General features: G+C 50.4%; 1 protein-coding gene across 1 annotated transcript in view; it reads left to right on the plus strand.

Moving 5' to 3' along the window:
- SLC7A14 (solute carrier family 7 member 14) overlaps positions 1-10,226 on the plus strand; it is a 30,200-nt gene extending 19,974 nt beyond the window's left edge. Inside the window, exons 4-8 of the mRNA XM_036388603.2 lie at positions 348-565; positions 2,454-2,600; positions 3,482-3,690; positions 4,209-5,086; positions 6,282-10,226. Coding sequence (XP_036244496.1) covers positions 348-565; positions 2,454-2,600; positions 3,482-3,690; positions 4,209-5,086; positions 6,282-6,604 — 1,775 coding nt within the window. The 3' untranslated portion in view covers positions 6,605-10,226. The remainder of the gene's footprint in view (positions 1-347; positions 566-2,453; positions 2,601-3,481; positions 3,691-4,208; positions 5,087-6,281) is intronic.
- Positions 10,227-12,865: the final 2,639 nt, after the last annotated feature.

Genomic DNA, 12,865 nt, shown 5'->3' on the forward strand with positions numbered 1-12,865 from the left:
CCTACCAGTAAGCAAACCAGCCAGCTGTCCTGTACCTGTGTCATGAAAACTTCATGGCTGATTGATTTTTAATGAGTACTTGGCAGATACATGTTATGCAAATTGGGACACTGTCATTGGTCTGTTGCTCTCCCAAAAGTCTGAAGAGTGTCTTGAGACATCAAGATTTATCACCTTAATTAAACGACTTTAGCTAGTGGAGACATGGGCCTCTGGAGACCACTTTTGCAATGAGACCAAAAGAGTTCTGCAAAAACTTCAAGGTCTGAAAAGTGTTTAAAACTCCCCCACAGAGATCCTGGATATTCTGTGGATGGAGAGTAGCACATCTCTTTTCTCTCACCTAGGGAAAGGAGAGGAGTCGTACCCTGACCTTCTTGCTCTGGTCATTGCTGTCATTGTCACCATCATTGTGGCCATGGGGGTGAAGAACTCGGTGGGGCTGAACAACGTGCTCAATGTCATTAACTTGGCAGTTTGGGTCTTCATCATGATTGCTGGTCTGTTCTACATCAAAAGTGACAACTGGGCTGAAGGGCAATTCCTGCCGTTCGGATGGCCAGGGGTAAGTCCTGGGAGCACAGAGGGACACACAGAACCTAGGTGCTGCCACATACTCAGCCTTGCTCATGGTGTACACACCCCCATTCTGCTGCACCCTCCAGATCCCAGCCCTGCTAAATCCACCTGTGCTTTGGCCAGGGATCTTCAAATCCCAGGAGTGCAGGCTTGGATCCAGACCTGCTCTTTCCACCAAACCCAAAGAGTACAGCAATGCTTCATCTCCTAACTCCTCTTAGCATAAACACAGAACTTTTCCAAAATGTCCTTCTGCAGAGTCAAACTCCACATGGAAGTATCTCCAAGGAAATGCCACTAATTTCCAGGCAATGGAGCAAAATGCTGTGGCTATCTGAGACAGGGAGCTCCAGAGAGCTGCCTCAGCCTCTGCGGAGCGGGGAGATACTTTTGTTGGCTGGTTTTCAACAACAATGTTCTCAAGCATTTGTTTTGAACACTTCATAATGCCACCTGCCAGCACTTATTTTATGGATGTTCCCTAAAAGCTTACTGAGAATTTGGACATATTTGGCTTTTTTAGCTTGCTTGCACTGGTTTTTATCCAAGGATGAACAGAGACTGAAAATATCTCAGCTGGCCTAAACCCAAGATAATTTCTCAGATTTACACTGCTCAATTCCATTGGGGTTTTGTGCCGAAAAATAAGCAAGAAAGTAAAGTAAACCACGAATCTTGATTATTGAAGGGGTCCCAAACCTGCATATAGTCCCTTCACCTTCATCCAGTAAATCAATGCCTCTTTGCCAGAGAACAACAGTGGGGAGATGAACTCTGAGGCTCACTTGAGAACAGAGGTCATATTTACCTTTGGGTTGTGCTTGGGTTGTTATACCATACAATAGGAGTGAAAAAGAGAAAATGGAAAATATCTGTTTTACTCCAATTCAATGTACCAAATTTCTCTTGGCAAAAAAAAAAAAAAAAAAAAAAAAGTAGTTTAAAAGATATATGCATACCCAAAACACAAAAAGCCTCAGTAGGGTGGTCTCATCCTTTCAGCTGGTTTATTGTCTCACAAGTTGTTTGTAAAAGTAAATCCACCACCAAGTACAAGTGTGACATCCCCAACAGTGTAAGGCATATTTTAGAAGGATAATTACAGACAGTCCCTGAAAAAGGGGAGTTTTACTGTGTGCAGTATCTCTTGACAGCTGAGATGACAGAGGTGTGATGGACAGGTGGTACCCAGCAAGCTCCAAGGGTTTCACAGCTCCAGATCAGCCAGGCTGTCTTCACCCCTGCTCCAATGTTCCTTTCCTATAAATGTCCTCACTAATATTGTATATTTTTAAAAATCACATTAAAAAAAAAATAACCAAACAGTACAAATAATTCCTCATCCAAGTGCTCCAATGTGTGCTCCTAACCTGTCTGCAGCTTCCAAGCAAAACAGAGGTTGTTTGGGAAGCGGCTCACATCTGACGGCTGCTGCTCTCTCCTGCTTCCTCTGCGAGCGGATCTTGCTGCCACATGAGACATCTTGCTAAGGCAGAACATGTAAACATGTTCCAGATCCCTACTCATAAAAATGGATTTGGGGTGGAGGATTGTTAAAGCAAACCTGAAGTTGGTTGATTGTCTCCTCTGACAGTGGCAGGATCTCCCAGCGTATTCAGGCCTGGCAGGTTTGTGGGGTGAGCTGCAGATGCCTCCATGGCTCAGGGCACAGGTTGAAATCTTTTCCCCAGTCAGATTGATGGGTATGGGGTGCTCCCAGGGTCAGTTCCCATAGCTACACCCCCTGACCTGTGGCCACTCGCCCTTTAGCTCAGACAAGGCACAACAGCGCTGCTCCATTTTTGCTCAGCTCCCTCTCTCTGGCTGGGTGCCAGCCTCCCTCCTGGCACCCAGATGTTTGATCCTCCCCACAGGTGCTCAAGGGGGCTGCAACCTGTTTCTATGCCTTCATTGGCTTCGACATCATTGCTACCACGGGAGAGGAGGCCAAGAACCCCAACACCTCCATCCCCTACGCCATCACAGCCTCGCTCGTCACGTGCCTGACAGCTTATGTGTCTGTAAGTAGTCCCTGCACAGGTGTGAGTGTGCATAAATATGTATGGATGCATGTAAATATATATATATATGTACCATGTGAATCCTTCTGGGCACCTGCACAGTGCCTGCCAAGGCTCCTCTCCGTTTGTCCCCAGGCTCCTGTCACCTGACAAGACCCCTCTGCCAGCTGCAGGGACATGGTGGCAGGCAGTTTTTTTTCTTGTCCCTATCCACAGCTATTTTTGCACCCAGGAGAGAAGCAAAGAAGGAGCAGCAGCACTGCAGCATCCTTTCTCTCCATGTTTCTGGGAAAAGCAGCACTGCCTCTGCTGGAGATATGGGAGAGGATCCAAGTGAGGGGAAGGATAGGCAGGGATGGCTGTGTGAGATTGCACTGCTCTGCACCCCAACAAAAGCATGCCTGTGCTCAGAGATTTTCCTTGCAAAAGAGCAAAAATTAGTTATGAAGGAGATTCTGATAATTTCAAAGAAACTCGCCTCTCCTGCATGGGAGTGGGCTTCTCATGAAAACAAATTCTTTGACTCAAATAGGGCCAGAGTGTTGCTCAAGCAATGCAATCTGGATTTGGGATCTGCCCCAGCATTATTTCCCAAACAGGAATGTAGCCAAAGTTACTAACCCTGTTAGTAACTCTGCCAGTCCCACCAGCCTCACCAGTCCCACTTGACTCCTGCATCACCCCTGAATTGAGGTTCAAGCACCCCCTTCTTGCCTTTGAGTAGCAGAGACTAAGACCCCACAGTTTTCTGGATTAACCACCCTACAGCAAAGTGTAAACAGACCTAATTCCAGCGTTTTACATCCCCTCCACCCTGAGAATCCCCAGCAACCCCCAGTGCTGATGCTGACAGCCCTGTCCTGCTCCTCTTGCCTTGCCAGGTGAGCATGATCCTCACACTGATGGTGCCCTATGATGCCATCGACACTGAGTCCCCACTGATGGAAATGTTCGTGGTCCACGGCTTCTATGCAGCCAAATTCATCGTTGCCATCGGCTCCGTGGCTGGCCTCACTGTCAGCTTGCTGGGCTCCCTCTTCCCAATGCCCAGAGTCATTTATGCCATGGCTGGTGATGGGCTGCTCTTCAGGTCAGTCATACCCATGCTGGCATTTATTTCTGGTCTCTTGGGATTTGAGGGGAAACTGTGCTGGGGGGTTTGGGGGTCCCACACTGTCACTACAGGGAGAAATGGGCATGCACAGGCACGGTGGGTGCAGAATGGGGCACAAGCCAAAGCGTTGTCCTAAGGGGAAAATATCAGGAGCAGTCTACCCTACAGTTTCTCATTTGGTGCTGTTACCTAGAGATTCTGATTATGTGGGGATAAGTGTTTAATTCAAGAGCTACTTGAAAAGGAGAGCAGTTTACATGGATAAAATCTGTACTTATTTGCAAGTATCTGAGTGCTCATTGCAGAGCTGGTCAGACCCAGATCTAACTCCAAATTCAACTTCAGCAGTGTTGCCAGTCCCCACTTGGAATCAAAGTTCCAAAAAGCAACAAGACCTGAAGGGATCCCTGCGACTGTCCCCTGCAACCATGGAAGGGTCATTGCAACAGGGACCCTCTGTGATTTTAACCTTCTGTAACTGTTCTGTGCTCCAGGTTTTTGTCCCACGTCAGCTCTTACACGGAAACCCCTGTCGTGGCTTGTATCGTGTCCGGGTTCCTGGCAGCTCTGCTCTCCTTGCTGGTCAGCCTGAGGGACCTGATTGAGATGATGTCCATTGGCACCCTGCTCGCCTACACCCTGGTGTCCGTCTGCGTCCTGCTCCTCCGCTACCAGCCCGAGAGCGACATCGACGGCTTTGTCAAATTCCTCTCCGAGGAGCACACCAAGAAGAAGGAGGGCATCCTGGCTGACTGTGAGAAGGAAGCTTGCTCCCCTGGCAGTGAAGGAGAGGAGTTCTCTGGCCCACCAACCAACACGTGCGGGGCAAAAAATCTGCCGTCGCTAGGAGACAATGAGATGCTAATTGGGAAATCCGATAAATCCGCCTACAACGTGAATCACCCCAACTACGGCACCGTGGACATGACCTCGGGGATAGAGGCAGATGAGTCTGAGAACATCTATCTCATCAAGCTGAAGAAGCTGATCGGCCCTCGGTACTACACGATGCGGATCCACCTCGGGCTGCCGGGCAAAATGGATCGCCCGACAGCGGCCACCGGCCACACCGTCACCACCTGTGTGCTCCTGCTCTTTGTCCTCATGTTCATCTTCTGCTCCTTCATCATTTTTGGGTCAGACTACATCTCTGAGCAGAGCTGGTGGGCTGTCCTCCTGGTGGTGCTGATGGTCCTGCTCATCGCTGTGCTGGTGTTTGTGATCTTGCAGCAGCCAGAAAACCCCAAGAAGCTGCCCTACATGGCCCCGTGTCTGCCCTTCGTCCCTGCCTTCGCCATGCTGGTCAATATCTATCTCATGCTGAAGCTCTCCACTGTCACGTGGATCCGATTTGCTGTCTGGTGTTTTGTGGGTGAGTACCAGGTTCATTTATTTTAATTTTTTCACTGGCACTCTTTGGGAAGGCTGTTGGTAATAACAGCTTCCCTAATTAGAGTGCATAGGCTGATGCCTGGGAAATACCCAGTCCTTCTCATCTACCCCTTGCCATCCTGAAGTTTTTAGAAATCTCATTTTATCCAGCCCCTGAACCACAGCAAAATGGAAAATTACACCTCCAGAAAACATCAGTTTCATGGAAGAGAATGACTACATGCAAAGGTGACTATTTTGATGGCTTTTTTGATGCAAAGTAGGCGGGTTCTGGAAATTGCCTCGCAGGCAGGTTTTGTACAGAAATCAGTTTGATTTCTTGCTCTGTCACCCACTTGAGCTTTTCAGCAGCCCACACCAGTATTTCAGCACTGCTTTACAAAGTCCAGAGCTGCTCAATCCTAGAATCCCTGGGAAAGTCAGATCTGTAGACTGTAACTCCTTTTAGCTCAAGCTCTTAGCTTCTGGGAAGAGCATCTTAGGACTCACAGACTCTGTTGTGGTTCCTTTTTTCCCCAAATTTAGGCTTCTGACACATAACCAGGAATCTAGCATATCCACAGTGCTTTACTTTGCAACCTACTTAGTCCACAAACCCAAGAGAACAAAGTAGATCTCATAGCTCCTCCAAGCAGAGCCATTGGGCAGTGGCTGTCATCTGCATTTTTGGGCCCAAGAAGACACACTCAGTGCTGTTTTGGCCCTTTAGGTCAATAGGCAAAGCTGCAAATCCAGGGAAAGCCCTTCTGCCTGGAAGAAAAGATCACTCCAAAGCATCAATTTAATCTGCTGTGATTAAGCACTTTCCTCCATGGGTACGACTAATACCTCTTGAGCTGCCAGCAATGAGTCAATTAAACCGCTGCATTAGGTGTGATGAGCTCCACCAGCCCATCCATGGCTGTTGGGGATGGGACATCCCATTGGTTTTTCTGGCACTGATGTGTGGTTCTGATGCAACCTCACATCAGTCCCCCATGGCTAGTCCATGGCATGTGGAGTCTGGATTGTCTATGCAGGTGTCTGGGGTAGGTTAATCCCATGATCCACGGAAATCAGATCTCTGGATGTATTTGCTGCCAGTGAAAGCATTTGTGCATGAAGGTGAAATCAGGTAGGGCTAGCAGGGCTACTGAGTAGCTGGGGTCCAACCCTCTCCCTCTTGCCCACCCCAGGTCTGCTCATCTACTTTGGCTATGGGATGTGGAACAGCACGCTGGAGATCAGTGCCCGGGAGGAGGCCCTGCACCAGAGCACCTACCAGCGCTACGACGTGGACGTCGACCCCTTCTCCGTGGACGATGGCTTCTCCTTCGCCCCTGAGGGCGAGAGCTACCCGGCCTGGGGTCCTTCTGAGGACAAGAGCTTCTCGTACCAGCAAATGGCGGGCGCCAAGGAGAGCCATCGGACAAGTGGCAGGTCGAAAAGCAAAGGCCGGCACAAACCGCCATCGGATGCTCTGATCGCCAATGACGAGCTGGACTACTCGCCCGAGTAGCAGGACAGGCGATGAGGAAGGGTCCCCGTGGCTCCCCCATCCTGCCCCATCCTCCCCGGGTCCTCCACCACTGCCCTGCTCACCTCTGGTACTCGGGACACGCTCTGCGATTGCCGCTGACCCCGAACCAATCCTGCCCGTGGCCCGTTCCAGCTCCACCAGTGGGGTCTTGCTCTGGTGAACGCTGGCTGATCCCCCAGCACCGGCTTGATCTCCCAGCACCAGCTGCACCAGTGAGGCAGCGGAGTGGGAGATGTGCCAAACCAGGAGGGTGTTGAGAGGTGGAAGGAGCAGCATGAGGGGACAAGTCAAATTGTCCCTGGGGAAAGTCCACCCAATGGCCGCAGTGGTGGCATGCCACTCTAAAATTTTTGGCACTTTCTTGGCATGTGTGTTTGTTTCCTTTGATCCACCTAGAAGTGGTAGCTGAGCCAGAGGCACAGAGAGGTGGGTAGCTACAAAATGGAGATGGACACACTCTTCCCTGAGAGTAGCTCAGAGATGCATAGTTGGTTCCATCACACAGAGTCTCCCGTTCTGGCATGCTGCACAGAGCAGTGCTTCCCCTACGTCCATCCCCACACTCCAAATCCAACTGTTATTGAAAATTAGTCCGTGTCTCAGTCCAACCTTTAAGTCCCAGCATGGCCCAACACCCCAAATCTGAGTCTGGGAGCCTGATTCCATTCCTGGTCACAGTGAGGGCTGTGACCCACTCCTGGCTCAACCCTCTTTGTACAAATGGTCAACGAGGACCACACATTCCTCTGAGCATCACCAGTCTGAGGTTGGGCACTGCTTCCACCACCTTGTCTCTTTTACAAAAATGACTGTGCTGTCATTCCCTCACCGTGCTGGGCACCCTCCAGTGCTCACTCTGCCCTCAGTGCTCCAGACACCCATCCATGCCCTCACAAAACAGCAGCATCCATGGGTCAGCCACGTCTTAGCGGGGCTGGGCCATGGGTAGCAAGCAGAGAGGACTTGGCAACTGAAATCTGACTCCCTACTGCCATCTGCACCTTGTACAATATTCTCTGATTTTGACCTTGGCTTGGTGAGTGCTGTATGAAAAACACTGAAATGCTGCTCATTCCGTAAGTGTCCGTGTTTCAGTCTGAAACCAAACAGAGCTGGTGGCTTGCGGGGCAGAGGTGGTTAGCAGGTGGATGTTAAACCCCCTGAACATGGCCATGGCCCCCAGAAGTGCCATCAGGCTCCCTGCTGCCTGTGTCCCCACAGAATCGTCAGTCAGCACTGATGGGGTTTGGTCAGTGATTATCAGCAGGTGCAGTTGTGGAGCCCATCATGCTTCATGTAAAACACTGTGGTGGAGGAACATTTTTTGAATAAACAGTAACAAAAACCCATCAGGCAACAACTCCCATCCTCCCCCCAGCTGCTGACGGCTGCAGATGGATCCATCCCAGGGGCTCCAGTGCAGCCCAGACCAACCCCCAGTACCATGGGCTGCTGCTGGCATCCCAGGGGACAATTTAACATCAACAGGGGCAGGATTTCCAATATGGAAATATCCTCGTGGATATTGAGAATTATTAATGCTTTGGTACACTGGATGAGGCTCAGGCTCCCAAAACACCTGCCTGGCACCCTCTGTGGGCAAGCAGGTGCAAAGGGTACCTGGACCTGTGCTCATCCCCATCACTCCTGGGATGCAAAGGCTTGATGGAGACACTCTGCCTGGGGCTGCAAAAGTATCCCTCCAGCTCCTGTCCCAAGCAGTGGCAAACTACAGTCCTTTTCCCAGTGGAGAAGAACATCCAATTCTGCAGATCTTAACCTGGAGTGCTCCGGGCAAGCCAAGGGAAGTTTGGCTTCTGAAGCAGCTTCAGGGTGGGAGTGAGGATTTGGCTAAAGGACCTGTAAGCTTTGCTCTGGCATTGACTCCTGCTGCCCACCCTTACCTACCACGCTTCTACAAGAGAAATCCTGAGTGTGTCCCACTGAAAAGCTGCTCACGGGCCAGCTCAGGAAATATCTGCTGCAGCACTGAGCTCCTCTTGTGACAGTCACTGCCCACCCATGCTTGGCTGCTCTCGTCCTTGATGCCTTAGAAGTACCCAAGAGAGATGGCACCTCGCAGGTCTGGCTGTGTGTTTTCAGGGAGAAAGATTGATGCTATTTTCCTACCAGCTCTTGTACTATACCATATCCAAGGTAGTCGTTTTTGTCCTGCTTCCACACGGTATTTGGGCATCTGTTGAGCCACAAACTCATGCCCAAGCACCCTGCTGGGTCAAAGCCTGTTCTTCTTGCAGCCTTAATCTCTTGTTATGGAGCAGTTCCCAGTACCAGTGTCTGTCGTCACGTCCGCTCGAGTCACGCCGTATAATTTGACAAGGGCTTGACCCCTTGCTCTTTGGTGTCTGTAGGAACTTCTCCATTGGATCTGAGCAGCCTTTTGGCTCTCCCCATTCCCAGTCACCCGTCCTCCTTCCCTTTCCTGGGGAAGATGGCTGTGCCCCATCCTGGGACCACCAGGGAACAGCTTTTGCTGCCACCACGGCATGGTCAGATATGGATGAGCTGCTGTCAGCCCTCATGGTGCTGGGGGTGGGAGCTGTACCACATCCCACCCAACAGAGGTGTTTAAGGAGAAGGTGACCAAGCCACAGGTCTTGGGGGTTTGCCAGTGGCCAAAGGCTGGGTTTACAGGATCCCTGCTCCCAGTTCTGGGTGGCAGCTCCTGGGAGATGTGTGGGTTCAGCCTCTGGCAACTCCTGTGCTGGCTCTTGTAGCTGCATTGGGCTCTTCAGTGGGCACAAGCAAAGGCTGAGAAGGCAAAATGTCCAGGTGTGCCCATCACCTCTGGGCACTGCTGGCCAGGGGCTGGGAAGAGGTGCAAGTGCTCCTTTTGCTGTAATCCCGATTCCAGCCTTTTCCCAGGGAGCCCTGAGGGAGGTTCTCACATCCCTGAGCCCTCAGGAGGATGTGGCAGAGCAGGACCATCCTGCTCCCACCTCTGGTGAGAGGCACAAAGCCCCTCCGTGCCTGCCTGCCCTCCACAGGGCACACACCCTGAGGGGCCAAATGCATGGTACAGATGGAGCATAAATACCTCAAACCTTCCAGGCCGGCTCTGTAAGATCTCAGCCCCCTCCACAAATTCACTCCACAGTCACAACCCCTCAGTCCGAGGCCAAGCACTCCAGCATCCTCCACATGGCAGCGAAATCGCACCCCAGCAACATGGGATGTTGTAAATCCAGCTTGTAAATGACCTTCACTTTGTTTTGTTCAGTCTTTCTGATGTATATCTTGCTTTTTTTTTTTTTTTTTTTTTTTGCAGGTGGTACTTTCTGGTGTAACAATTCTCTGCAGTTCTGGTATGAAGTTGGTGTATTTGTTAAAAGCAGTTTGTTCTATCCATTTTTTTTTTTTGTGGTTTCCAGAAGCCCATTGGTGCATTGTACAATGGGGTCTTGTAGTGTGTCATGAGAAAGAAAAAAAATATGCAGATATGTTATGGAGTGATTTTTATTTTCAAATGACTGTGTTGTTGACAACTATACATATAATACATATATATAATCGAGATACTAAGAAAAAAAAATCTAAATTTACCAAAATCTGTATATTTTAATAAATGCATAAAGCTTTACTGTGTGCCTTTACATTTAAAAATCAAAGAGGAACTAAGGGATTTGTAAAGAAAGCCAGAGAAAAATGTGTCCTAGAATTAGTTTCCATAGTAATGTAAATCTTTAAATGAAAGACTAAACCAAAAAGTAATAATAAAAAAAAATTCCCATGTAAATTTTGTTTAGCCAATCAGTACCTGAAGTTCTGATATTTTTTCAGTGCTTAATTGAAGCTAGAAATTTACAAAATCTTTCTTTAGGTAATTCAAAAATTCCGTTTTAGAAGATCCATTGCAGCTGGCTGACTTTGTCATTTACTTGTAGTGTTGTGAGAGAAAATGGTTATCTGTTTACACAATAAAAAAAGAAGAAAAAAAAGAAGGAAAAACCTAAAGCCAACGACCACAGGTTGACCATTGCAGTGCAAAGGCCTGGGGTGCACCAGTCTGCTGGCACTCAGCTTTCCCCTGGAGGAGCTGGGGTGTCACAGCACTGTGCCCTCCCTGCACAGGCAGCAGGGCTGTGGAGAGGCAGACACAGCTGCCTGTCCCCTTTGGGGTGCTCAGGGCCACCAGTGTGCCCCCAAGGGCTCCTTCCTGCTGTCCCTGTTATGTGGGGAGTGGGGAGCCTGCCAGGTGCTCTCCCCATCATGGGGATGGGATGAAGAGCTCCAGCTGGTCCTGTGCAGCTGCAGAGAGCTCTGCTGGGCATCAGGGACCGTCCACACTGGGGTATCCACGATGGCTCACAGCCACCACTCCGCACTTGGTGTTAGGAATGGTGTGGAGCAGTTTTTCGATTCAGGAGAATTATATTTGATCCTATTTTGAAGCTTTGGGTCAGCAAATGAGCACTGAAAGCCTTCATGAGCCAACAGGGCTGTGGCCAATCCAAACTAAGAGAGCCCCACAGGAGAGCAGGGTGTTTTGAGCAGGCACAAAGCAGGTGTTTCAGATTTGATCCTTTAAAAACTAGACAAGTTTAATGTTCTGTGTGCTTCCTCCGAACCCTTCCCCTCTGTGCCAGCACTAATTCCCCCTCACATTCCTGGCCCCATTCCTACTACCCCATGGTTGCAGACATGCATTTTCCCTGCAGCTGCTGTGGGGTTGCTTTGCTTTGTTTGGTTTTTAATTATCTTCCCTGACATAAAACTTCTTCCTTCCTCTGAGCAGCACTCCCAGGGCCTTTCAAGACTTGGATTTGGGGTTGGATGCTGGCAACCTCTGGCTGCGGGCAGAGCACACAGAGCCCCAGCACCATCATCTGCCAAGGGTCCCCAGCACCATAAGGATCGCGGGATGGGTGAGATTGGAAGGGACCGGGTGCATCCTCACAGGGTGGGCAGCAAAAATCCCCAAAGCGCTGCCTGGCAGGGCTCATGCGCCTCCCACAGCACCAAAACCCTGCCCCGGGCATCCGACCCAGGTGTTCCTGTGCTTTTCCCTCCCAGTTTGCTCCAGGGCTGTCTGCAGGCAGCATTCCATCGGATCCCTGCTCCGAGGTGTCCCCGCCGCAGTCGGTCCCGCGGTTAGGAGGGTGAACCCGCGGGCACAATCCACAATCCCCGGGCAGCCTGCACAAGCTGGCACGTCTGTGCCCCCCTCCGCCCGGGGCACCCGCACATCAATGGCAGCACTGACAGCGTCCCCGGGCTGTACAAGAACCGCCTGTGCCCTGCCTGTGATGTCATGGGCACAAGTGTCCTGCCACCGCCCGCCGCCCGCCCTGGGGACATTGCACAGCGATGCGCGGCTCGCACAACAGAGCCGCCTTCAAGGCTGCTCGGTGTGAAAGGCAGATGCTCGGGCTGCTGCCCATCCCCGGGCCAGGCAGGCAGAGGGTCCCCGTGGAGCACAGCCAGCCTCCCTCTGGCTCCTTCTAAATGCTCCGGCTTCCCGCGTGGAGGAGGGGAGGTGGGGGCTGCCCCATCCTTGCCCGTGGCTGCGCCACTCAGTTTGGTTTCTCCAGCTGAGGGAGAAAGCAGGCCAAGGACAGTCCAGAATGCACTGACAGCTTTGTTTTCCCATTATTCATCATCCCAAAAAACTTGGTTGCCCAGACCCTTCTCCTCCTCCTGCCACCTCTCCACTGGGCTCTCCTCTTGCCCATGTCTGAGCAGCAGCTATTCCTCTTTTCCTTCTCTTGGCTTACACAAATTGTTTGAACTGAGTTAACATCTCTGGGAACAGATGGGATTTTGTACCAGTGTAATTAAATTGCTGCAGCCTCTGGTAAGGACAGAGTTAGATCTTGATCTTACACAGTTTTGATCAGAGCAATGACCCCAGATCAGACCCCTACTTTAGCTGAGAGCACTTTCAGCAACATGAGGTCTCAACTTCATGGTGCTCAGGGTCATCTCCACCACTTCAGGGGCTTTCTAATTCTTCCCAATATAAAGAATCCCACTAGTGGGTATAACTGGTACAAGCTACTACTGGGAGCATTGAAAGAACCAAAGGATAAGATAACAGACAGTCCCATGCAGGAAGATTACTCATATTTTAAATATTCTTCATTTAATGCCAGAGCAGAGTGGTTTTTATCCTGAGCTGCTATAAAACTAGAAAATCTTCAAAATCATTGGCAGTCCCTGTCATGGAAAAACTGGCTATGGAAACACACAGGAAGGAAGGAAAAAAAAAGTAGTCAGGGC

Source organism: Molothrus ater, chromosome 10 (genome assembly GCF_012460135.2).
Source record: "Molothrus ater isolate BHLD 08-10-18 breed brown headed cowbird chromosome 10, BPBGC_Mater_1.1, whole genome shotgun sequence".
Taxonomy (NCBI): domain Eukaryota; kingdom Metazoa; phylum Chordata; class Aves; order Passeriformes; family Icteridae; genus Molothrus; species Molothrus ater.